General features: G+C 50.7%; 1 protein-coding gene across 4 annotated transcripts in view; it reads left to right on the top strand.

The window, feature by feature from the left end:
- Window positions 1–240: 240 nt before the first annotated feature.
- Window positions 241–27,549, top strand: part of slc25a15a (solute carrier family 25 member 15a) — a 29,371-nt gene continuing 2,062 nt past the window's right edge. The window contains exons 1-7 of one of the 4 annotated variants that reach the window (XM_055880789.1): window positions 441–517; window positions 3,377–3,497; window positions 17,062–17,173; window positions 19,662–19,808; window positions 20,759–20,899; window positions 21,132–21,307; window positions 21,675–21,833. In XM_055880789.1, the coding sequence (XP_055736764.1) occupies window positions 3,443–3,497; window positions 17,062–17,173; window positions 19,662–19,808; window positions 20,759–20,899; window positions 21,132–21,307; window positions 21,675–21,833 (790 nt within the window). In that variant the 5' untranslated portion in view covers window positions 441–517; window positions 3,377–3,442. Of the gene's footprint in view, window positions 518–540; window positions 642–3,376; window positions 3,498–17,061; window positions 17,174–19,661; window positions 19,809–20,758; window positions 20,900–21,131; window positions 21,308–21,674; window positions 21,834–27,549 lie in introns of those variants that run through there. The other 3 variants (XM_055880790.1, XM_055880792.1, XM_055880793.1) reach the window with 3 other exon arrangements.

A 27,549-nucleotide genomic window follows, 5' to 3' on the forward strand; every position in this document is an offset into this window, starting at 1 on the left:
GCCTCAAGCACTGAGATGCAGTGCCACTCAGGAGCTTGTGTAAATGTAGGCTTATTTCCTGTACAAATCATCAGGTACACACACAGTAATATCTTGCATTATAGCCTAACGTCTCGCACTTCTTTCACAATCTCAAAGGTTTTGATCACAGATTTAAAAGTTTAAATGTATTCCTGGGCCATGCGCCAGCCAGTGCACATTTAGCGCCTTTGCGCACAACATGGGCGACAGCGTTCCAAAAGCAGGTGAAGACTCGTTCGTGACATGATAACTAAATCAGGAAGAAGACGTCAAGAAACGTTAACTGTTTAAACGCTGGCAATGAACTTCCGCGATTGTCTGACGGAATTTAGCATGAGGGGATTTGGCATAGCGCGTCTGTGAAGGAATGTGGCTTGAACTTCAGTCAACCATCACATCCAACTCTCATGTCAAGTGACATATTTCAGGATTTTCCCGGCAATGCATGTTATTCTGGACACGAAAAATTGTATATCTCATGATGCAATAGTGAACGGTAGGTGACAAATGGTCTTCCGCTTTAATCTGGGTGTAGACAGTCTATTGTAACTACAACAACGCTACACCAACAAAATTGGCAAAGCAGAAACAGACTGACACGACTACTTCCTTTGCTATTGGTAAGCCTCGATTCAAACATAATATTCAGACTATGATTAAAATATATGGCTATGATACGGACAAGGTTTGGTAAATTACTTTCTAAATGCAATCGATTACCGATAATAGTTACCTTTCAGAAATTGTAATTAGTTACGTAACTTTTGGATTGCCCAAACGCAGTAACGTAATCTGATTACTTTCTGTTACTTTTTGATTATTTTCCGTTTAAGAACCGTAGAAGTAAACAACATTTGGTGTGTCACCATAGTGATCTCTGACTTGTGGTCAGACTGGCTCAGGTGGAACAAACATAAACTTGCACCTTTTTTTGTTTATACCATTGGTGAATTGAATGTAAATGGAAAAAAAACAGAAAGGTGTCATAATGTATATTTTTTTCAACAACATCAACAAAAATCTGAATTTAAAAGTAATTCAAGAACTAATCATCTAGTTTTTCTAAAGTACCTGTAATCTGATTACAATATTTTTTTGCTGGTAGTATCTGATTACATAAAAAATACAAATAAATTATCGGATTACATGTAATCAGTTACTCTCCATCCCTGTGGGTATAATAGGGCTTAATATTGCCTATAGATCACTATTGGTTCGAGGCCATGGCAAGCATAGTCTTCTATCTGAGGACATGAATGGACACCTGAACTGGAGACCAATCAGTGGGCTAACCTACGGAACCTGTCAATAGAGCGCCCCCCAAATAGCACCCTGGCCCCTTTGTAGTGCACTTCTTCTGATCAAGGCCCTGGTCAAAAGAAGTGCACTACATAGGGAATAGGGTACCATTTTGGACGCCTTCAACCTGCTGCCCCTATACTTTAAACCAGGTTTAGGTCATCCGTTAGGCTTCTTCAGTGAGCATGGGGTTTAGCACAATGACTGACCTGCACATAGATGTACTTTCCTCAAGACATAATGACAACATGTTAATGGAAATGATAGATGGTAGTTACATACAGTAACGGTGACCCTATCACATGATGACTGTTATGTAGGCGTGTAGTTTTTGATAGAACGCACAGGGACAATAGAAGGCTGTTGCTAAATCATCCCCCTTTACTGACTAACGTAATATTGGTACGAGTTTAACTTCTATAACAGCCTGTGAATGTTTACTGTGAGGGGTGTGTTCTATAACAGCCTGTGAATGTTTACTGTGAGGGGTGTGTCCTATAACAGCCTGTGAATGTTTACTGTGAGGGGTGTGTCCTATAACACCCTGTGAATGTTTACTGTGAGGGGTGTGTCCTATAACAGCCTGTGAATGTTTACTGTGAGGGGTGTGTCCTATAACAGCCTGTGAATGTTTACTGTGAGGAGTGTGTCCTATAACAGCCTGTGAATGTTTACTGTGAGGGGTGTGTCCTATAACAGCCTGTGAATGTTTACTGTGAGGGGTGTGTCCTATAACAGCCTGTGAATGTTTACTGAGTGGTTTTGTTCTTCTATAACAGCCTGTGAATGTTTACTGTGAGGGGTGTGTTCTATAACAGCCTGTGAATGTTTACTGTGAGGGGTGTGTCCTATAACAGCCTGTGAATGTTTATTGTGAGGGGTGTGTCCTATAACAGCCTGTGAATGTTTACTGTGAGGGGTGTGTCCTATAACAGCCTGTGAATGTTTACTGAGTGGTGTGTTCTATAACAGCCTGTGAATGTTTACTGTGAGGGGTGTGTTCTATAACAGCCTGTGAATGTTTACTGTGAGGGGTGTGTCCTATAACAGCCTGTGAATGTTTACTGTGAGGGGTGTGTCCTATAACAGCCTGTGAATGTTTACTGTGAGGGGTGTGCCCTATAACAGCCTGTGAATGTTTACTGTGAGGGGTGTGTCCTATAACAGCCTGTGAATGTTTACTGTGAGGGGTGTGTCCTATAACAGCCTGTGAATGTTTACTGTGAGGGGTGTGTCCTATAACAGCCTGTGAATGTTTACTGTGAGGGGTGTGTCCTATAACAGCCTGTGAATGTTTACTGAGGGGTGTGTCCTATAACAGCCCGTGAATGTTTACTGAGGGGTGTGTCCTATAACAGCCTGTGAATGTTTACTGTGAGGGGTGTGTCCTATAACATCCTGTGAATGTTTACTGTGAGGGGTGTGTCCTATAACATCCTGTGAATGTTTACTGTGAGGGGTGTGTCCTATAACATCCTGTGAATGTTTACTGTGAGGGGTGTGTTCTATAACAGCCTGTGAATGTTTACTGTGAGGGGTGTGTCCTATAACAGCCTGTGAATGTTTACTGTGAGGGGTGTGCCCTATAACAGCCTGTGAATGTTTACTGTGAGGGGTGTGTCCTATAACAGCCTGTGAATGTTTACTGTGAGGGGTGTGTCCTATAACAGCCTGTGAATGTTTACTGAGGGGTGTGTCCTATAACAGCCTGTGAATGTTTACTGAGGGGTGTGTCCAATAACAGCCTGTGAATGTTTACTGTGAGGGGTGTGTCCTATAACATCCTGTGAATGTTTACTGTGAGGGGTGTGTTCTATAACAGCCTGTGAATGTTTACTGTGAGGGGTGTGTCCTATAACATCCTGTGAATGTTTACTGTGAGGGGTGTGTCCTATAACAGCCTGTGAATGTTTACTGAGAGGGGTGTGTCCTATAACAGCCTGTGAATGTTTACTGAGGGGTGTGTCCTATAACAGCCTGTGAATGTTTACTGAGAGGGGTGTGTCCTATAACAGCCTGTGAATGTTTACTGAGTGGTTTTGTTCTTCTATAACAGCCTGTGAATGTTTACTGTGAGTGGTGAAGGTGAAGGTTTAGCATCATCATCATCATCATCATCATCATGGCACCTCATCCAGTGGTCCAGGCCATCATAGACCTCTCAGCTGGAGCGATAGGTAGGTCTACATCTAGACCCAGATGGCACCCTCTTCCCTCTAGTGCACTACTTTTAACCAGGTTCCATAGGGGTAGTGCACTACTTTTAACCAGGTTCCATAGGGGTAGTGCACTACTTTTAACCAGGTTCCATAGGGGTAGTGCACTATTTTAGACCAGGATCTATAGGGCTCTTGGTGGAACAGGCTGGCAACAATAAGGATACCCACCCCCCCCCTAACAATGTGTGGCAGGCTGGCAACAATAAGGATACCCCCCCCTAACAATGTGTGGCAGGCTGGCAACAATAAGGATACCCCCCCCCCCTAACAATGTGTGGCAGGCTGGCAGCTATAAGGATACCCCCCCCCCCCCCCCCCTAACAATGTGTGGCAGGCTGGCAACATAAAGGATACCCCCCCCCCTAACAATGTGTGGCAGGCTGGCAACAATAAGGATACCCCCCCTAACAATGTGTGGCAGGCTGGCAACAATAAGGATACCCCCCCCCCCCTAACAATGTGTGGCAGGCTGGCAACAATAAGGATACCCCCCCCCCCCCCCCTAACAATGTGTGGCAGGCTGGCAGCAATAAGGATACCCCCCCCCCCCCCCTAACAATGTGTGGCAGGCTGGCAGCAATAAGGATACCCCCCCCCCCCCCCCCCCCCCTAACAATGTGTGGCAGGCTGGCAACAATAAGGATACCCCCCCTAACAATGAGTGGCAGGCTGGCAGCAATAAGGATACCCCCCCCCCCCCCTAACAATGTGTGGCAGGCTGGCAACAATAAGGATACCCCCCCTAACAATGAGTGGCAGGCTGGCAACAATAAGGATACCCCCCCCCCCCCCCTAACAATGTGTGGCAGGCTGGCAACAATAAGGATACCCCCCCCCCCTAACAATGTGTGGCAGGCTGGCAACAATAAGGATACCCCCCCTAACAATGTGTGGCAGGCTGGCATCAATAAGGATACCCCCCCCCCCCCCCCTAACAATGTGTGGCAGGCTGGCAACAATAAGGATACCCCCCCCCCCCCTAACAATGTGTGGCAGGCTGGCAACAATAAGGATACCCCCCCCCCTAACAATGTGTGGCAGGCTGGCAACAATAAGGATACCCCCCCCCCCCCCTAACAATGAGTGGCAGGCTGGCAACAATAAGGATACCCCCCCTAACAATGAGTGGCAGGCTGGCAACAATAAGGATACCCCCCCTAACAATGTGTGGCAGGCTGGCAACAATAAGGATACCCCCCCTAACAATGTGTGGCAGGCTGGCAACAATAAGGATAACAATGTGTGGCAGGCTGGCAACAATAAGGATACCCCCCCTAACAATGTGTGGCAGGCTGGCAACAATAAGGATACCCCCCCTAACAATGTGTGGCAGGCTGGCAACAATAAGGATACCCCCCCCCCCTAACAATGTGTGGCAGGCTGGCAACAATAAGGATACCCCCCCCCCCCCCCTAACAATGTGTGGCAGGCTGGCAACAATAAGGATACCCCCCCCCCCCCCCCTAACAATGTGTGGCAGGCTGGCAACAATAAGGATACCCCCCCTAACAATGTGTGGCAGGCTGGCAACAATAAGGATACCCCCCCCCCCCCTAACAATGTGTGGCAGGCTGGCAACAATAAGGATACCCCCCCCCCTAAGAATTTGTGGCAGGCTGGCAACAATAAGGATACCCCCCCCCCCCCCTAACAATGTGTGGCAGGCTGGCAACAATAAGGATACCCCCCCCCCCTAACAATGTGTGGCAGGCTGGCAACAATAAGGAGGACCCCCCCCCCCCCCTAACAATGTGTGGCAGGCTGGCATCAATAAGGAGGACCCCCCCCCCCCCTAACAATGTGTGGCAGGCTGGCAACAATAAGGATACCCCCCCCCCTAACAATGTGTGGCAGGCTGGCAACAATAAGGATACCCCCCCTAACAATGTGTGGCAGGCTGGCAACAATAAGGATACCCCCCCTAACAATGTGTGGCAGGCTGGCAACAATAAGGATACCCCCCCCCCCCTAACAATGTGTGGCAGGCTGGCAACAATAAGGATATCCCCCCCCCCCCCTAACAATGTGTGGCAGGCTGGCAACAATAAGGATACCCCCCCCCCCTAACAATGTGTGGCAGGCTGGCAACAATAAGGATACCCCCCCCCTAACAATGTGTGGCAGGCTGGCAACAATAAGGAGGACCCCCCCCCCCCCCCCCTAACAATGTGTGGCAGGCTGGCATCAATAAGGAGGACCCCCCCCCCCCCCCTAACAATGTGTGGCAGGCTGGCAACAATAAGGATACCCCCCCCCCCCTAACAATGTGTGGCAGGCTGGCAACAATAAGGATACCCCCCCCCCCCCCTAACAATGTGTGGCAGGCTGGCAACAATAAGGATACCCCCCCCCCCCCCCCTAACAATGTGTGGCAGGCTGGCAACAATAAGGATACCCCCCCCTAACAATGTGTGGCAGGCTGGCAACAATAAGGATACCCCCCCCCCCCCCCTAACAATGTGTGGCAGGCTGGCAACAATAAGGATACCCCCCCCCCCCCCCCTAACAATGTGTGGCAGGCTGGCAACAATAAGGATACCCCCCCCCCCCCCCTAACAATGTGTGGCAGGCTGGCATCAATAAGGAGGACCCCCCCCCCCTAACAATGTGTGGCAGGCTGGCAACAATAAGGATACCCCCCCCCCCCCCCTAACAATGTGTGGCAGGCTGGCAACAATAAGGATACCCCCCCCCCCCCCTAACAATGTGTGCCAGGCTGGCAGCAATAAGGATACCCCCCCCCCCCCCCCCCCCTAACAATGAGTGGCAGGCTGGCAACAATAAGGATACCCCCCCCCCCCTAACAATGTGTTAGGCTGGCATCAATAAGGAGGACCCCCCCCCCCCCCCCTAACAATGTGTGGCAGGCTGGCAACGATAAGGATACCCCCCCCCCTAACAATGTGTGGCAGGCTGGCAACAATAAGGATACCCCCCCTAACAATGTGTGGCAGGCTGGCAGCAATAAGGATACCCCCCCCCCCCCCCCCCCTAACAATGTGTGGCAGGCTGGCAACAATAAGGATACCCCCCCCCCCCTAACAATGTGTGGCAGGCTGGCAACAATAAGGATACCCCCCCCCCCCCCCCCTAACAATGTGTGGCAGGCTGGCAACAATAAGGATACCCCCCCCCCTAACAATGAGTGGCAGGCTGGCAACAATAAGGATACCCCCCCCCCCCCCCCCCCTAACAATGTGTGGCAGGCTGGCAACAATAAGGATACCCCCCCCCCCCCCTAACATTGTGTGGCAGGCTGGCAACAATAAGGATACCCCCCCCCCCTAACAATGTGTGGCAGGCTGGCAACAATAAGGATACCCCCCCCCCCTAACAATGTGTGGCAGGCTGGCAACAATAAGGATACCCCCCCCCCCCCCCTAACAATGTGTGGCAGGCTGGCAACAATAAGGATACCCCCCCCCCCCCCTAACAATGTGTGGCAGGCTGGCAACAATAAGGATACCCCCCCCCCCCCTAACAATGTGTGGCAGGCTGGCAACAATAAGGAGGACCCCCCCCCCCCCTAACAATGTGTGGCAGGCTGGCATCAATAAGGAGGACCCCCCCCCCCCTAACAATGTGTGGCAGGCTGGCAACAATAAGGATACCCCCCCCCTAACAATGTGTGGCAGGCTGGCAACAATAAGGATACCCCCCCCCCCCCCCCTAACAATGTGTGGCAGGCTGGCAACAATAAGGATACCCCCCCCCCCCCCCCCTAACAATGTGTGGCTGGCTGGCAACAATAAGGATACCCCCCCCCCCCCCCCCTAACAATGTGTGGCAGGCTGGCAACAATAAGGATACCCCCCCTAACAATGTGTGGCAGGCTGGCAACAATAAGGATACCCCCCCCCCCCCCCCTAACAATGTGTGGCAGGCTGGCAACAATAAGGATACCCCCCCCCCCCCCCCTAACAATGTGTGGCAGGCTGGCAACAATAAGGAGGACCCCCCCCCCCCCCCTAACAATGTGTGGCAGGCTGGCAACAATAAGGATACCCCCCCCCCCCCCCTAACAATGTGTGGCAGGCTGGCAACAATAAGGAGGACCCCCCTCCCCCCTAACAATGTGTGGCAGGCTGGCAACAATAAGGATACCCCCCCCCCCCCCTCTAACAATGTGTGGCAGGCTGGCAACAATAAGGAGGACCCCCCCCCCCCCCCTAACAATGTGTGGCAGGCTGGCATCAGTAAGGAGGATCCCCCCCCCTAACAATGTGTGGCAGGCTGGCATCAATAAGGAGGACACCCCCCCCCTAACAATGTGTGGCAGGCTGGCAGCAATAAGGATACCCCCCCCCCCCCCCCTAACAATGTGTTGCAGGCTGGCAACAATAAGGATACCCCCCCCCCCCCCTAACAATGTGTGGCAGGCTGGCAACAATAAGGATACCCCCCCCCCCCCCCCTAACAATGAGTGGCAGGCTGGCAACAATAAGGATACCCCCCCCCCCCCTAACAATGTGTGGCAGGCTGGCATCAATAAGGAGGACCCCCTTCCCCCCTAACAATGTGTGGCAGGCTGGCAACAATAAGGATACCCCCCCCCCCCCCTAACAATGTGTGGCAGGCTGGCAACAATAAGGATACCCCCCCCCCCCCTAACAATGTGTGCCAGGCTGGCAGCAATAAGGATACCCCCCCCCCCCCCCCTAACAATGTGTGGCAGGCTGGCAACAATAAGGATACCCCCCTAACAATGTGTGGCAGGCTGGCAGCAATAAGGATACCCCCCCACCCCCTAACAATGTGTGGCAGGCTGGCAACAATAAGGATACCCCCCCCCCCCCCCCCCTAACAATGTGTGGCAGGCTGGCAACAATAAGGATACCCCCCCCCCTAACAATGTGTGGCAGGCTGGCAACAATAAGGATACCCCCCCCCCCCTAACAATGTGTGGCAGGCTGGCAACAATAAGGATACCCCCCCCCCCCCTAACAATGTGTGGCAGGCTGGCAACAATAAGGATACCCCCCCCCCCTAACAAAGTGTGGCAGGCTGGCAACAATAAGGATACCCCCCCCCCCTAACAATGAGTGGCAGGCTGGCAACAATAAGGATACCCCCCCCCCCCTAACAATGTGTTGCAGGCTGGCAACAATAAGGATACCCCTCCCCCCCCCCCTAACAATGTGTGGCAGGCTGGCAACAATAAGGATACCCCCCCCCCCCTAACAATGTGTGGCAGGCTGGCAACAATAAGGATACCCCCCCCCCCCCCCCCTAACAAAGTGTGGCAGGCTGGCAACAATAAGGATACCCCCCCCCCCCCTAACAATGAGTGGCAGGCTGGCAACAATAAGGATACCCCCCCCCCCTAACAATGTGTGGCAGGCTGGCAACAATAAGGATACCCCCCCTCCCTAACAATGAGTGGCAGGCTGGCAACAATAAGGATACCCCCCCCCCCCCTAACAATGTGTGGCAGGCTGGCAACAATAAGGATACCCCCCCCCCTAACAATGTGTGGCAGGCTGGCAACAATAAGGATACCCCCCCCCCCCCCCCTAACAATGAGTGGCAGGCTGGCAACAATAAGGATACCCCCCCTAACAATGAGTGGCAGGCTGGCAACAATAAGGATACCCCCCCTAACAATGTGTGGCAGGCTGGCAACAATAAGGATACCCCCCCTAACAATGTGTGGCAGGCTGGCAACAATAAGGATACCCCCCCTAACAATGTGTGGCAGGCTGGCAACAATAAGGATACCCCCCCTAACAATGTGTGGCAGGCTGGCAACAATAAGGATACCCCCCCTAACAATGTGTGGCAGGCTGGCAACAATAAGGATACCCCCCCTAACAATGTGTGGCAGGCTGGCAACAATAAGGATACCCCCCCCCCCCCTAACAATGTGTGGCAGGCTGGCAACAATAAGGATACCCCCCCCCCTAAGAATTTGTGGCAGGCTGGCAACAATAAGGATACCCCCCCCCCCTAACAATGTGTGGCAGGCTGGCAACAATAAGGATACCCCCCCCCCCCCTAACAATGTGTGGCAGGCTGGCAACAATAAGGAGGACCCCCCCCCCCTAACAATGTGTGGCAGGCTGGCATCAATAAGGAGGACCCCCCCCCCCCTAACAATGTGTGGCAGGCTGGCAACAATAAGGATACCCCCCCCCCTAACAATGTGTGGCAGGCTGGCAACAATAAGGATACCCCCCCCTAACAATGTGTGGCAGGCTGGCAACAATAAGGATACCCCCCCTAACAATGTGTGGCAGGCTGGCAACAATAAGGATACCCCCCCCCCCCCCTAACAATGTGTGGCAGGCTGGCAACAATAAGGATACCCCCCCCCCCCCCCCTAACAATGTGTGGCAGGCTGGCAACAATAAGGATACCCCCCCCCCCTAACAATGTGTGGCAGGCTGGCAACAATAAGGAGGACCCCCCCCCCCCCTAACAATGTGTGGCAGGCTGGCATCAATAAGGAGGACCCCCCCCCCCCCCCTAACAATGTGTGGCAGGCTGGCAACAATAAGGATACCCCCCCCCTAACAATGTGTGGCAGGCTGGCAACAATAAGGATACCCCCCCCCCCCCCTAACAATGTGTGGCAGGCTGGCAACAATAAGGATACCCCCCCCCCCCCCCCCTAACAATGTGTGGCAGGCTGGCAACAATAAGGATACCCCCCCCCTAACAATGTGTGGCAGGCTGGCAACAATAAGGATACCCCCCCCCCCCCCTAACAATGTGTGGCAGGCTGGCAACAATAAGGATACCCCCCCCCCCTAACAATGTGTGGCAGGCTGGCAACAATAAGGATACCCCCCCCCCCCTAACAATGAGTGGCAGGCTGGCAACAATAAGGATACCCCCCCCCCCCCTAACAATGTGTGGCAGGCTGGCATCAATAAGGAGGATCCCCCCCCCCTAACAATGTGTGGCAGGCTGGCAACAATAAGGATACCCCCCCCCCCCCTAACAATGTGTGGCAGGCTGGCAACAATAAGGATACCCCCCCCCCCCCCCCCCTAACAATGTGTGCCAGGCTGGCAGCAATAAGGATACCCCCCCCCCCCCCCCCTAACAATGAGTGGCAGGCTGGCAACAATAAGGATACCCCCCCCCCCCCCTAACAATGTGTTAGGCTGGCATCAATAAGGAGGACCCCCCCCCCCCCCCCTAACAATGTGTGGCAGGCTGGCAACGATAAGGATACCCCCCCCCCCCTAACAATGTGTGGCAGGCTGGCAACAATAAGGATACCCCCCCTAACAATGTGTGGCAGGCTGGCAGCAATAAGGATACCCCCCCCCCCCCCCCCTAACAATGTGTGGCAGGCTGGCAACAATAAGGATACCCCCCCCCCCTAACAATGTGTGGCAGGCTGGCAACAATAAGGATACCCCCCCCCCCCTAACAATGTGTGGCAGGCTGGCAACAATAAGGATACCCCCCCCCTAACAATGAGTGGCAGGCTGGCAACAATAAGGATACCCCCCCCCCCAACAATGTGTGGCAGGCTGGCAACAATAAGGATACCCCCCCTAACAATGTGTGGCAGGCTGGCAACAATAAGGATACCCCCCCCCCCCCCCCCCCCCCTAACAATGTGTGGCAGGCTGGCAACAATAAGGATACCCCCCCTAACAATGTGTGGCAGGCTGGCAGCAATAAGGATACCCCCCCCCCCCCCCCCTAACAATGTGTGGCAGGCTGGCAACAATAAGGATACCCCCCCCCCCTAACAATGTGTGGCAGGCTGGCAACAATAAGGATACCCCCCCCCCCCCTAACAATGTGTGGCAGGCTGGCAACAATAAGGATACCCCCCCCCCCTAACAATGAGTGGCAGGCTGGCATCAATAAGGAGGACCCCCCCCCCAACAATGTGTGGCAGGCTGGCAACAATAAGGATACCCCCCCTAACAATGTGTGGCAGGCTGGCAACAATAAGGATACCCCCCCCCCCCCCTAACAATGTGTGGCAGGCTGGCAACAATAAGGATACCCCCCCCCCCCCCTAACAATGTGTGGCAGGCTGGCAACAATAAGGATACCCCCCCCCCTAACAATGTGTGGCAGGCTGGCAACAATAAGGATACCCCCCCCCCCTAACAATGTGTGGCAGGCTGGCAACAATAAGGATACCCCCCCCCCCCCCCCCTAACAATGTGTGGCAGGCTGGCAACAATAAGGATACCCCCCCCCCCCTAACAATGTGTGGCAGGCTGGCAACAATAAGGATACCCCCCCCCCCTAACAATGTGTGGCAGGCTGGCAACAATAAGGAGGACCCCCCCCCCCTAACAATGTGTGGCAGGCTGGCATCAATAAGGAGGACCCCCCCCCCCCTAACAATGTGTGGCAGGCTGGCAACAATAAGGATACCCCCCCCCTAACAATGTGTGGCAGGCTGGCAACAATAAGGATACCCCCCCCCCCCCCCTAACAATGTGTGGCAGGCTGGCAACAATAAGGATACCCCCCCCCCCCCCCCCCCCTAACAATGTGTGGCAGGCTGGCAACAATAAGGATACCCCCCCCCCCCCCCCCTAACAATGTGTGGCAGGCTGGCAACAATAAGGATACCCCCCCTAACAATGTGTGGCAGGCTGGCAACAATAAGGCTACCCCCCCCCCCCCCTAACAATGTGTGGCAGGCTGGCAACAATAAGGATACCCCCCCCCCCCCCTAACAATGTGTGGCAGGCTGGCAACAATAAGGAGGACCCCCCCCCCCCCTAACAATGTGTGGCAGGCTGGCAACAATAAGGATACCCCCCCCCCCCTCCCCCCTAACAATGTGTGGCAGGCTGGCAACAATAAGGATACCCCCCCCCCTCTAACAATGTGTGGCAGGCTGGCAACAATAAGGAGGACCCCCCCCCCCCCCCCTAACAATGTGTGGCAGGCTGGCATCAGTAAGGAGGATCCCCCCCCCTAACAATGTGTGGCAGGCTGGCATCAATAAGGAGGACACCCCCCCCCCTAACAATGTGTGGCAGGCTGGCAGCAATAAGGATACTCCCCCCCCCCCCTAACAATGTGTTGCAGGCTGGCAACAATAAGGATACCCCCCCCCCCCCCCCCTAACAATGTGTGGCAGGCTGGCAACAATAAGGATACCCCCCCCCCCCCCCTAACAATGAGTGGCAGGCTGGCAACAATAAGGATACCCCCCCCCCCCCCTAACAATGTGTGGCAGGCTGGCGTCAATAAGGAGGACCCCCTTCCCCCCTAACAATGTGTGGCAGGCTGGCAACAATAAGGATACCCCCCCCCCCCCCCTAACAATGTGTGGCAGGCTGGCAACAATAAGGATACCCCCCCCCCCCTAACAATGTGTGCCAGGCTGGCAGCAATAAGGATACCCCCCCCCTAACAATGTGTGGCAGGCTGGCAACAATAAGGATACCCCCCCTAACAATGTGTGGCAGGCTGGCAGCAATAAGGATACCCCCCCACCCCCTAACAATGTGTGGCAGGCTGGCAACAATAAGGATACCCCCCCCCCCCCCCCCTAACAATGTGTGGCAGGCTGGCAACAATAAGGATACCCCCCCCCTAACAATGTGTGGCAGGCTGGCAACAATAAGGATACCCCCCCCCCCCCCCTAACAATGTGTGGCAGGCTGGCAACAATAAGGATACCCCCCCCCCCCCTAACAAAGTGTGGCAGGCTGGCAACAATAAGGATACCCCCCCCCCCCCCCTAACAATGAGTGGCAGGCTGGCAACAATAAGGATACCCCCCCCCCCCCTAACAATGTGTGGCAGGCTGGCAACAATAAGGATACCCCTCCCCCCCCCTAACAATGTGTGGCAGGCTGGCAACAATAAGGATACCCCCCCCCCCCCCCCTAACAAAGTGTGGCAGGCTGGCAACAATAAGGATACCCCCCCCCCCCCTAACAATGAGTGGCAGGCTGGCAACAATAAGGATACCCCCCCCCCTAACAATGTGTGGCAGGCTGGCAACAATAAGGATACCCCCCCTCCCTAACAATGAGTGGCAGGCTGGCAACAATAAGGATACCCCCCCCCTAACAATGTGTGGCAGGCTGGCAGCAATAAGGATACCTCCCCCCCCCCCTAACAATGAGTGGCAGGCTGGCAGCAATAAGGATACCCCCCCCTAACAATGTCTGGCAGGCTGGCAACAATAAGGATACCCCCCCCTAACAATGTGTGGCAGGCTGGCAACAATAAGGATACCCCCCCACCCCCTAACAATGAGTGGCAGGCTGGCAGCAATAAGGATACCCCCCCCCCCCTAACAATGAGTGGCAGGCTGGCAGCAATAAGGATACCTCCCCCTAACAATGTGTGGCAGGCTGGCAACAATAAGGATTCCCCCCCCCCCCCCCCTAACAATGTGTGGCAGGCTGGCAACAATAAGGATACCCCCCCCCCCCCCCCCTAACAATGTGTGGCAGGCTGGCAACAATAAGGATACCCCCCCCCCCCCCCTAACAATGTGTGGCAGGCTGGCAACAATAAGGATACCCCCCCTAACAATGTGTGGCAGGCTGGCAACAATAAGGATACCCCCCCTAACAATGTGTGGCAGGCTGGCAACAATAAGGATACCCCCCCCCCCCCCCCCCCTAACAATGTGTAGCAGGCTGGCAGCAATAAGGATACCCCCCCCCCCCCCTAACAATGAGTGGCAGGCTGGCAACAATAAGGATACCCCCCCCCCCCTCTAACAATGTGTGGCAGGCTGGCAACAATAAGGATACCCCCCCCCCCTAACAATGAGTGGCAGGCTGGCAACAATAAGGATACCCCCCCCCCTAACAATGAGTGGCAGGCTGGCAACAATAAGGATACCCCCCCCCCCTAACAATGAGTGGCAGGCTGGCAGCAATAAGGATACCCCCCCCCCCCTAACAATGAGTGGCAGGCTGGCAACAATAAGGATACCCCCCCCCCCCAACAATGAGTGGCAGGCTGGCAACAATAAGGATCCCCCCCCCCCCCTAACAATGAGTGGCAGGCTGGCAACAATAAGGATACCCCCCCTCCCCCTACCAATGAGTGGCAGGCTGGCAGCAATAAGGATACCCCCCCCCCCCTAACAATGTGTAGCAGGCTGGCAACAATAAGGATACCCCCCCCCCCTAACAATGAGTGGCAGGCTGGCAACAATAAGGATACCCCCCCCCCTAACAATGAGTGGCAGGCTGGCAGCAATAAGGATACCCCCCCCCCCTAACAATGAGTGGCAGGCTGGCAGCAATAAGGATACCCCCCCCCCCCCCTAACAATGAGTGGCAGGCTGGCAGCAATAAGGATACCCCCCCCCCCCCCCTAACAATGAGTGGCAGGCTGGCAACAATAAGGATACCCCCCCCCTAACAATGAGTGGCAGGCTGGCAGCAATAAGGATACCCCCCCCCCCCCTAACAATGAGTGGCAGGCTGGCAGCAATAAGGATACCCCCCCCCCCCCCCCCCTAACAATGAGTGGCAGGCTGGCAACAATAAGGATACCCCCCCCCCCCCCCTAACAATGAGTGGCAGGCTGGCAACAATAAGGATACCCCCCCCTAACAATGAGTGGCAGGCTGGCAGCAATAAGGATACCCCCCCCCCCTAACAATGAGTGGCAGGCTGGCAGCAATAAGGATACCCCCCCCCCCCCCCTAACAATGAGTGGCAGGCTGGCAACAATAAGGATACCCCCCCCTAGCAATGAGTGGCAGGCTGGCAGCAATAAGGATACCCCCCCCCCCCCCCCCTCTAACAATGAGTGGCAGGCTGGCAACAATAAGGATACCCCCCCCTAACAATGAGTGGCAGGCTGGCAGCAATAAGGATACCCCCCCCCCCCCTAACAATGAGTGGCAGGCTGGCAACAATAAGGATACCCCCCCCTAACAATGAGTGGCAGGCTGGCAGCAATAAGGATACCCCCCCCCCCCCCCCTCTAACAATGAGTGGCAGGCTGGCAACAATAAGGATACCCCCCCCCCCCTCTAACAATGAGTGGCAGGCTGGCAGCAATAAGGATACCCCCCCCCCCCCCCCCCCCTAACAATGAGTGGCAGGCTGGCAACAATAAGGATACCCCCCCTAACAATGTGTGGCAGGCTGGCAACAATAAGGATACCCCCCCCCCCCCTAACAATGTGTGGCAGGCTGGCAACAATAAGGATACCCCCCCCCCCCCCCCCCCCCTAACAATGAGTGGCAGGCTGGCAGCAATAAGGATACCCCCCCTAACAATGTGTGGCAGGCTGGCAACAATAAGGATACCCCCCCCCCCCTAACAATGTGTGGCAGGCTGGCACCAATAAGGATACCCCCCCCCCCCCCCCCCTAACAATGTGTGGCAGGCTGGCAATAATAAGGATACCCCCCCCCCCTAACAATGTGTGGCAGGCTGGCACCAATAAGGATACCCCCCCCCCCCCCTAACAATGTGTGGCAGGCTGGCAATAATAAGGATACCCCCCCCCCCCCCCCCCCTAACAATGTGTGGCAGGCTGGCACCAATAAGGAGGACCCCTCCAGTCTAGGTGTGGCAGGCTGGCACCAATAAGGAGGACCCCTCCAGTCTAGGTGTGGCAGGCTGGCATCAATAAGGAGGACCCCTCCAGACTAGGAGTGGCAGGCTGGCATCAATAAGGAGGACCCCTCCAGACTAGGAGTGGCAGGCTGGCACCAATAAGGAGGACCCCTCCAGACTAGGAGTGGCTACAGTAGGCCTGTCGAGGCCTGACATTAAAATGTGTCGTCTGTTTTGGGAAAGTTAAAAAGGAAAAGTCAGCAAAATATAATTTTGGGTGTTGTCCTCCTCTCCATCTCCCTCCTCCTCTCCATCTTCCTCCTCCTCTCCATCTTCCTCCTCCTCTCCATCTCCCTCCTCCTCTCCATCTTCCTCCTCTCCTCCTCCTCTGTCTCCTCTCCATGTCCCTCCTCCTCTCCTCCGTCTCCTCTCCATGTCCCACCTCCTCTCCTCCTCCTCCTCCATCTTCCTCCTCTCCTCCTCCTCTGTCTCCTCTGTCTCCTCTCCATGTCCCTCCTCCTCTCCTCCTCCTCTGTCTCCTCTCCATGTCCCACCTCCTCTCCTCCTTCTCTCCTCCTCCTCTCCTCCTCTGTCTCATCTCCATCTCCCTCCTCTCCTCCTCCTCTGTCTCCTCTCCATGTCCCTCCTCCTCTCCTCCTCCTCTGTCTCCTCTCCATGTCCCACCTCCTCTCCTCCTTCTCTCCTCCTCCTCTCCTCCTCTGTCTCCTCTCCATCTCCCTCCTCTCCTCCTCCTCTGGCTCCTCTCCATGTCCCTCCTCTTCTCCTCCTCATCTCCTCCTCTTTCTCCTCTCCATGTCTCTCCATGTCCCTCCTCCTCTCCTCCTCTGTCTCCTCTCCATGTCCCTCTTCTTCTCCTCCTCCTCCTCCTCCTCCTCTGTCTCCCCTCCATCTTCCTGCTCATCTGTCTCCTCTCCATCTCCCTCCTCCCCTCCTCTGATCCTAAATCTGTACCTAGGGGAAACCACACCCAGTAGCTGTGTTTCAAACCCTCTCCATCTTCTCCCTCCGCTCATGTTGCCTTTAGGTGGGACAGCCTGTGTGTTCAGTGGTCAGCCGTTTGACACAGCCAAGGTGAAAATGCAGACCTTCCCTTCCATGTACCGAGGCTTCCTCCACTGCTTCATGTCCACCTACAGGTAAAAACACATATTTACAGTAGTATTATTCCTAAATCCTGTGTATTTACAGTGGTATTATTCCTGAATCCTGTGTATTTACAGTAGTATTATTCCTGAATCCTGTGTATTTACAGTGGTATTATTCCTGAATCCTGTGTATTTACAGTGGTATTATTCCTGAATCCTGTGTATTTACAGTAGTATTATTCCTGAATCCTGTGTATTTACAGTGGTATTATTCCTGAATCCTGTGTATTTACAATGGTATTATTCCTGAATCCTGTGTATTTACAGTAGTATTATTCCTGAATCCTGTGTATTTACAGTGGTATTATTCATGAATCCTATGTATTTACAGTAGTATTATTCCTGAATCCTGTGTATTTACAGTGGTATTATTCCTGAATCCTGTGTATTTACAGTAGTATTATTCATGAATCCTATGTATTTACAGTAGTATTATTCATGAATCCTGTGTATTTACAGTAGTATTATTCCTGAATCCTGTGTATTTACAGTAGTATTATTCATGAATCCTGTGTATTTACAGTAGTATTATTCATGAATCCTGTGTATTTACAGTAGTATTATTCCTGAATCCTGTGTATTTACAGTAGTATTATTCCTGAATCCTGTGTATTTACAGTGGTATTATTCCTGAATCCTGTGTATTTACAGTAGTATTATTCCGGAATCCTGTGTATTTACAGTAGTATTATTCCTGAATCCTGTGTATTTACAGTGGTATTATTCCTGAATCCTGTGTATTTACAGTAGTATTATTCCGGAATCCTGTGTATTTACAGTAGTATTATTCCTGAATCCTATATATTTACCTTTTATATAAATACAGTACCAGTCAAAAGTTTGGACACACCTGCTCAGTCCAGGTTTTATTCTTCATGTTTTACTATTTTCTACATTGTAGAATAATAGTGAAGACATCAAAACTATGAAATAACATGAAATAATATGGAATCATGTAGTAACCCAAAAAAGTTTTAAACAAATCTAAATATATTTCTTCAAAGTAGACACCCTTTGCCTTGATGACAGCTTGTGTGTCCAAACTTTTGACTGGTACTGTATATACTGTACATACACTACATGACCAGGAAGTATGTGGACACCTGCTCGTCCAACATCTCATTCCAAAATCATGGACATTAATCTGGAGTTGGTCCCCCATTAGCTGCTATAATAGCCTTTACTCTTCTGAGAAGGCTTTCATTAGATGTTGGAACGTTGCTGCAGGGACTTGCTTCCGTTCAGCCACAAGAGTATTAGTGAGGTTGGGCACTGATGTTGGGCGATTAGGCCTGGCTCGCAGTCTGCCTTCCAATTCATCCCAAAGGATGTTCGATGGGGTTGAGGTCAGGGCTTTGTGCAGGCCAGTCAAGTTCTTCCACAACGATCTCAACAAACAATTTCTGTATGGACCTCACTTTGTGCACGGTGCATTGTCATGCTGAAACAGGAAAGGGCCTTCCCCAAACTGTTGCCACAAAGTTGGAAGAACAGAATTGTCTAGAATGTCATTGTATGCTGTAGCGTTAAGATTTCCCTTCACTGGATCTAAGGGGCCAGAACCATGAAAAACAGCCCCAGACCATTATTCCTCCTCCACCAAACATTACAGTTGGCACTATGCATTCTGGCAGGTAGTGTCCTCCTGGCATCCGCCAAACCCAGATTAGTCCGTCGGACTGCCAGATGGTAAAGCGTGATTCATCACTCCAGAGAACGCGTTTCCACTGCTATAGAGCCCAATGGTGACGAGCTTCACACCACTCCAGTCGACGCTTGGGATTGCGCATGGTGATTTTAGGCTTGTGTGCGGCTGCTCGGCCATGGAAACCCATTTCATGAAGATCCCGATGAACAGTTATTGTGCTGACGTTGCTTCCTGAGGCAGTTTGGAACTCGGTAGTGAGTGTTGCAACCGACGACAGACAATTTTTACGCGCTATGCGCCTCATCAATCTCCGCTCCCGTTCTGTGAGCTTGTGTGGTCTACCACTTCACGGCTGAGCCATTGTTGCTCCTAGATGTTTCCACTTCACAATATCAACAGTTACAGTTGACCGGGGCAGCTCTAGCAGGGCAGAAATTTGACAAACTGACTTTTGGGAAAGGTGGCATCCCTATAATGGTGCCATGTTGAAAGTCACTGAGCTCTTCAGTACGGGCCATTCTACTGCCAATGTTTGTTTATGGATATTGTATGACTGTGTGCTCAATCTTATACACCTATCAGCAACGGGTGTGGCTGAAATAGCCAAATCAACTAATTTGAAGAGGTGTCCACATACTGCTGTAAATATAGTGTATCTTGACGGAGGCTACACACCATAGCGATCTCGTGGAAGTAATAACAATTCACTTTTTCCATTGAAGCATTTTTTCCAAGTTTTCTCCAACTTCCATTATCCTCCAAGAGTTTCTGAATCTGAATACCTGTTTCCTGTTTCCTGTTTCCTGTCAATGTTACCTGGTGGGTCTGTAGACAGATGGGTCTGAGAGGGCTGTACCAGGGAGCCACCCCAGCCCTCATAGCCAACATCGCAGAGAACGCTGTCCTTTTCATGAGCTATGGTTTCTGTCAGGATGTGTTGCGGCGAATCACCGGGATGGACCGAGCCGTAGAACTCAGGTTAGACTGCCATATAGGACCACCAAGACAAGCCTTTGCATTGTTAGGCTCTTTTGACAGGGTCTTTCTACAGACTCTTTCTATAGACTCGTTCTACAGACTCGTTCTACAGACTTTTTCTACAGACTTTTTCTATAGACTCATTCTATAGACTCATTCTACAGACTCTTTCTATAGACTCATTCTACAGACTCTTTCTATAGACTCGTTCTACAGACTCGTTCTACAGACTTTTTCTACAGACTTTTTCTATAGACTCATTCTATAGACTCATTCTACAGACTCTTTCTATAGACTCATTCTACAGACTCTTTCTATAGACTCATTCTACAGACTCTTTCTATAGACTCGTTCTACAGACTCGTTCTACAGACTCGTTCTACAGACTCGTTCTACAGACTCTTTCTACAGACTCTTTCTATAGACTCGTTCTATAGACTCTTTCTATAGACTCGTTCTACAGACTCGTTCTACAGACTCGTTCTACAGACTCTTTCTACAGACTCGTTCTACAGACTCGTTCTACAGACTCGTTCTACAGACTCGTTCTATAGACTCGTTCTACAGACTCGTTCTACAGACTCGTTCTACAGACTCGTTCTACAGACTCTTTCTATAGACTCTTTCTACAGACTTTTTCTACAGACTCTTTCTACAGACTCATTCTACAGACTTTTTCTATAGACTCTTTCTACAGGCTCTTATAGAGTTTGTATTGTGTGTAATACTAGATCTTACATTCTTGTAGTTCTGTCCAAGCAGATAGTTGTATATGCGTGTAATTCAACAACGATCTTTCCAAGTCTTTCACACGACATGGCCTTTAAATATCAGTTGTGTAACATTAACCAGTCTTAGGATTTTGTGCCAATTTACTGCAAAAATATTTTCCCTTTGCTATGGTTCTCCTCCCTCATTCCTCTTCACTGGTCCCTGGTCCTCTCCTTTAGTGACCTCCAGAAGGCGTGTTCAGGCTCCCTAGCGTCCATCTTCTCCTCCCTGGCTCTCTGTCCCACCGAGCTGGTCAAGTGTCGTCTGCAGGCCATGCATGAGATGGAGGCCTCCGGCAAGATACCCTCAGGGCAGAAGAAGTAAGATACGATGACAGAACACCGTTCTTCTACACCTGCATTGCTTGCTGTTTGGGGGGTTTTAGGCTGGGTTTCTGTACAGCACTTTGTGCCATCTGCGGGTGTAAAAAGGGCTTTATAAATACATTTGATTTGATTTGTTGCATGAGATGGAGGCCTCTGTTAAGATACCTGCAAGGCAGTGGGATCCATACCTCCAATATCTGTGTTGTGTCTCCCTGGGTCTGTCCAGTTCGGTGTGGTCCGTGGTTCGGACTGTGTTGAGGAAGGACGGTCCTCTTGGTTTCTACCAGGGTTTGACTACGACCGTCGTCAGGGAAGTGCCCGGGTATTTCTGCTTCTTCGGAGCCTACGAGCTCTGTCGCACGACATTTGCTCAGCATCTGAGCACCGACAAGGATGGCATAGGTACGCCGGTGATATCATGAACACCTATCTATGTATTCATTCAAGTTTTGCAATGCAACTATTTGAGTAATCACTGTGTTCCAAATGGCTCCTCTCCTCTTCCCTCTCCTCTCATCATCTCTCCTCTCCTCTCATCCCCTTTCCTCTCCTCCCCTCCTCTCTCCTCTCCTCCCCTCTCCTCCTCTCCTCCCCTCCTCTCTCATCCCCTCTCCTCCTCTCCTCCCCTCCTCTCTCCTCCCCTCTCCTCCTCTGATCCCCTCCTCCCCCCTCCTCCCCTCTCCTCCTCTCCTACCCTCTCATCCCCTCTCCTCTCCTCCCCACTCCTCCCCTCTCCACTCCTCTGATCCCCTCCTCCCCTCCTCTCTAGGCGTTGTCCCTCTGATGTTCAGTGGTGGGTTTGGGGGAGCATGCCTGTGGCTGGTCGTCTATCCCATAGACTGTGTGAAGTCCAGGATCCAGGTCCACTCCCTAGCAGGCAGACAGCAAGGCTTCATCAAGACCTTGATGGGGATCATACGCACTGAAGGTGAGGAGACAAAGTGATACAATAGATACGGCATAATAGCTGAAATATAGTACTAGGAGGAGGGTCTCTTCCAGTTCACTGCAGTGCTGGAAAAAGTACCCAAATATCATACTTGAGTAAAAGATACCTTAATAGAAAATGACTAGAGTAAAAGTGAAATTCAGCCGGTAAAATACGTATTACTTGAGTAAAGTATTTTGTTTTAAATATACTTAAGTATCAAAAGTAAAAGTATAAACCATTTAAAATTCCTGATATTAAGCTAACCAGATGGCACAATTTTCTTGTTTTTTTTTATGGATAGCCAGAGGCAGACTCCAACACTCAGACATCTTTACAAACAAAGCATGTGTTTAGTGAGTCAGTCAGATCAGAGGCAGTAGGGATGACCAGGGATGTTCTCTGTTTAGTGAGTCAGTCAGATCAGAGGCAGTAGGGATGACCAGGGATGTTCTCTGTTTAGTGAGTCCTCCAGATCAGAGGCAGTAGGGATGACCAGGGATGTTCTCTGTTTAGTGAGTCCTCCAGATCAGAGGCAGTAGGGATGACCAGGGATGTTCTCTGTTTAGTGAGTCCTCCAGATCAGAGGCAGTAGGGATGACCAGGGATGTTCTCTGTTTAGTGAGTCCTCCAGATCAGAGGCAGTAGGGATGACCTGGGATGTTCTCTGTTTAGTGAGTTCTCCAGATCAGAGGCAGTAGGGACGACCAGGGATGTTCTCTGTTTAGTGAGTCCTCCAGATCAGAGGCAGTAGGGATGACCAGGGATGTTCTCTGTTTAGTGAGTCCTCCAGATCAGAGGCAGTAGGGATGACCAGGGATGTTCTCTGTTTAGTGAGTCCTCCAGATCAGAGGCAGTAGGGATGACCAGGGATGTTCTCTGTTTAGTGAGTCCTCCAGATCAGAGGCAGTAGGGATGACCAGGGATGTTCTCTGTTTAGTGAGTCCTCCAGATCAGAGGCAGTAGGGATGACCAGGGATGTTCTCTGTTTAGTGAGTCCTCCAGATCAGAGGCAGTAGGGATGACCAGGGATGTTCTCTGTTTAGTGAGTCCTCCAGATCAGAGGCAGTAGGGATGACCAGGGATGTTCTCTGTTTAGTGAGTCCTCCAGATCAGAGGCAGTAGGGATGACCTGGGATGTTCTCTGTTTAGTGAGTTCTCCAGATCAGAGGCAGTAGGGACGACCAGGGATGTTCTCTGTTTAGTGAGTCCTCCAGATCAGAGGCAGTAGGGATGACCAGGGATGTTCTCTGTTTAGTGAGTCCTCCAGATCAGAGGCAGTAGGGATGGCCAGGGATGTTCTCTGTTTAGTGAGTCCTCCAGATCAGAGGCAGTAGGGACGACCAGGGATGTTCTCTGTTTAGTGAGTCCTCCAGATCAGAGGCAGTAGGGATGACCAGGGATGTTCTCTGTTTAGTGAGTCCTCCAGATCAGAGGCAGTAGGGATGACCAGGGATGTTCTCTATTTAGTGAGTCCACCAGATCAGAGACAGTAGAGATGACCAGGGATGTTCTGTTGATAAGTGCGTGAATTTGACCATTTTCCTGTCCTGCTAAGCATTAAAAATGTAACGAGTGTCACGACTTCCGCCGAAGTTGGCTCCCCTGCCTGTTCGGGCGGTGCTCGGCGGTCGTCGTCACCGTCCTACTAGCCGCCACCGATCCCTTTTTCGTTTGTCTGTTTGTTTTGTCTTATTAGTTGCACCTGTTGTTTTTGTTTCGTAATGAGCGTCCCTATAATTAGGAGTTTGACCCGCCCTTGTTTTGTGCGCGATTGTTTTTGTGACGTGTGTGTATGTTGGGTGTTTGGCAAGTGTTCTCTCTGCGCCCTGGATGTTCGGGCTTATTCAGTTTTTTTGTTAAGAGTAAAAATAAGGAATATTTTTCCCAAGCGGCTCTCAATTCAATTCAATTCAATTCAATTGACTTTATTGACACGGCAAGTTCGTTATTACTTACATTGTCAAAGTATACATATCGAAAAATAAAAATAAAATATATATGTATATATATACAAAATACACTGCTCAAAAAAATGAAGGGAACACTTAAACAACACAATGTAACTCCAGGTCAATCACACTTCTATGAAATCAAACTGTCCACTTAGGAAGCAACACTGATTGACAATAAATTTCACATGCTGTTGTGCAAATGGAATAGACAAAAGGTGGAAATTATAGGCAATTAGCAAGACACCCCCAAAAAGGATTGATTCTGCAGGTGGTGACCATAGATCACTTCTCAGTTCCTATGCTTCCTGGCTGATGTTTTGGTCACTTTTGAATGCTGGCGGTGCTCTCACTCTAGTGGTAGCATGAGACGGAGTCTACAACCCACACAAGTGGCTCAGGTAGTGCAGTTCATCCAGGATGGCACATCAATGCGAGCTGTGGCAAAAAGGTTTGCTGTGTCTGTCAGCGTAGTGTCCAGAGCATGGAGGTGCTACCAGGAGACAGGCCAGTACATCAGGAGACGTGGAGGAGGCCGTAGGAGGGCAACAACCCAGCAGCAGAACCGCTACCTCCGCCTTTGTGCAAGGAGGTGCACTGCCAGAGCCCTGCAAAATGACCTCCAGCAGGCCACAAATGTGCATGTGTCAGCATATGGTCTCACAAGGGGTCTGAGGATCTCATCTCGGTACCTAATGGCAGTCAGGCTACCTCTGGCGAGCACATGGAGGGCTGTGCGGCCCCACAAAGAAATGCCACCCCACACCATGACTGACCCACCGCCAAACCGGTCATGCTGGAGGATGTTGCAGGCAGCAGAACGTTCTCCACGGCGTCTCCAGACTGTCACATGTGCTCAGTGTGAACCTGCTTTCATCTGTGAAGAGCACAGGGCGCCAGTGGCGAATTTGCCAATCTTGGTGTTTTCTGGCAAATGCCAAACGTCCTGCACGGTGCTGGGCTGTAAGCACAACCCCACCTGTGGACGTCGGGCCCTCATACCACCCTCATAGAGTCTGTTTCTGACCGTTTGAGCAGACACATGCACATTTGTGGCCTGCTGGAGGTCATTTTGCAGGGCTCTGGCAGTGCACATCCTGGCACAAAGGCGGAGGTAGCGGTCCTGCTGCTGGGTTGTTGCCCTCCTACAGCCTCCTCCACGTCTCCTGATGTACTGGCCTGTCTCCTGGTAGCACCTCCATGCTCTGGACACTACGCTGACAGACACAGCAAACCGTTTTGCCACAGCTCGCATTGATGTGCCATCCTGGATGAACTGCACTACCTGAGCCACTTGTGTGGGTTGTAGACTCCGTCTCATGCTACCACTAGAGTGAGAGCACCGCCAGCATTCAAAAGTGACCAAAACATCAGCCAGGAACCATAGGGACTGAGAAGTGATCTGTGGTCACCATCTGCAGAACCATTCCTTTTTTGGGGGTGTCTTACTAATTGCCTATAAATTCCACCTTTTGTCTATTCCATTTGCACAACAGCATGTGAAATTTATTGTCAATCAGTGTTGCTTCCTAATTGGACAGTTTGATTTCACAGAAGTGTGATTGACTTGGAGTTACATTGTGTTGTTTAAGTGTTCCCTTTATTTTTTTGAGCAGTGTATATATATATTTATATATAAATAAATGGTGGGACCAACAGCAATAATAACAGTAGTAGTGGACATGGGATTACCATTAACAACAACTACAACAACAATATTAATCAGAACAACAATAAATTAAAGCAACAGTAGTAGACCAGTGTCAATATGACTTGAGAAGACATATGACCTGGTATGAAAGACAAAACAAAACTAAGCTAAATGGGAAATATTATCAACATTACTTTGCATTTTTCACTGGCTGTCCCTCAGGTTGTGGCAGGAGGACACATATTTGGCTGCCAAAACTGCACATTTTGGCTTTTCACCCAATAAATATTTGATTTTTTCTTCATCTTTTATAGTTTCAAATTCTTTGTATTGAGTTATAATTTTGGGAAAGAAATATGCTCTTAGGTCTGAGTATTTGTCAGTGTAGTAGGAAATGCACCTCTGTCTCTACCTCTCCTCTGGAGCAGAGTGAGCACAGCCTGTCCTCTCTGGGCAGCCAGGTTTGTCTGTGACGACCGGTCTCTATAGCCAGACTGTCCTCTCTGGGCAGCCAGGTTTGTCTGTGACGACCGGTCTCTATAGCCAGACTGTCCTCTCTGGGCAGCCAGGTTTGTCTGTGACGACCGGTCTCTATAGCCAGACGGTGCTCACTGAGTCTGTACCTAGTCAATGTTTTCCTCAGTTTTCTATCAGTCACAGTGGTCAGATAGTCTGCCACCATGTACTGTCTGTTTAGAGCCAAATAGCATTGAAGTTTACTTTGATTTTTTGTGGTGTCTTTCCAATAGGTTATATATTTTTCTTTTTGTTTTATGATGATTTGGTTGGGTCAGATTTTCTGAGGGCTGTCCCGAGGCTCTATGGGGTTGGTTTGGGTTGGTGAACTGAGCCTCAGAACCAGCTGGCTGAGGGTTCTCTGGTTTCATCTCTTGACATTGTAGAGCTGTGTGATGGAATGTTTTAGGGTCACTTGTTTTTAGATGGTTGTAAAATTTGATGGCTCTTTTTTCTATTCGAATGAGGAGGGGGTATTGGCCCAATTCTGCCCTACATGCGTTATTTGGAGTTTTTCTTTGTACTTGCAAAACAGTCTTGCAAAACTCTGCATGCAGTATTTCAGTTGGATGTTTGTCCCATTTGGTAAATTCATTATTAGAGAGTGGACCCCATACTTCACTGCCATATAGAGCAATTGGTTCTATAACTGATTGAAAAATTTTGAGCCAGATTCTAATTGGAATTTCAATTTTGATGTTCCTTTTAATGGCATAGAATGCTCTTCTTGCTTTGTCTCTCAGCTCATTCACAGCCATGTGAAAGCTACCTGTGTAGCTCATATTTAGTCCTAGATATGTGTAGTTTTTGGTGTGTTCTAATAGAACTGTGTCCAAATAGAATTTATATTTGTCATCCTTATTTCCCGACCTTTTTTGGAATATCATTATATTTGTTTTTTTTAGGTTAACGGTCAGAGCCCAGGTCTGACAGAACCTGTGAAGACGATCTAGGTGCTGCTGTAACCCCTCTTTAGTGGGAGACAGCAGCACCAGGTCATCTGCGTACAGCAGACACTTGATTTCAGTGTTATATAGGGTGATACCAGGTGCTGCCGATTCTTCTAATGTTTTTGCCAATTCATTAATGTAGATGTTAAATAATGTTGGACTTATTGGGCAGCCCTGTTTCACTCCCCGCCCCTGAGAGAAGAAGTCTGTTTGCTTGTTGCCAATTTTAACCGCACATTTGTTTTTAGTGTACATTGATTTAATAAAATCATATGTTTTCCCTCCAATACCACTTTCTATTAGTTTATATAAAAGACCTTTGTGCCAAATTGAATCAAATGCTTTCTTGAAATCTACAAAACACGAGTAGATTTTGCCTTTGTTTTGGTTAACTTGTTTATCAATTAGAGTGTGGAGGGTGTAAATGTGGTCTGTTGTACGATAATTTTTTAGAAATCCAATCTGGCTTCTGCTCAGGACGTTGTGTTCATCAAGGAAATTATGTAGTCTGCTATTTATAATACTGCAGAGGATTTTCCCCCAAGTTGCTGTTAACGCAAATTCCTCTGTAATTATTTGGGTCAAATTTGTCTCCATTTTTATAGATTGGTGTGATCAATCCCTGGTTCCAAATATCGGGGAAAATA

Source organism: Salvelinus fontinalis, chromosome 24 (genome assembly GCF_029448725.1).
Source record: "Salvelinus fontinalis isolate EN_2023a chromosome 24, ASM2944872v1, whole genome shotgun sequence".
Lineage (NCBI taxonomy): Eukaryota > Metazoa > Chordata > Actinopteri > Salmoniformes > Salmonidae > Salvelinus > Salvelinus fontinalis.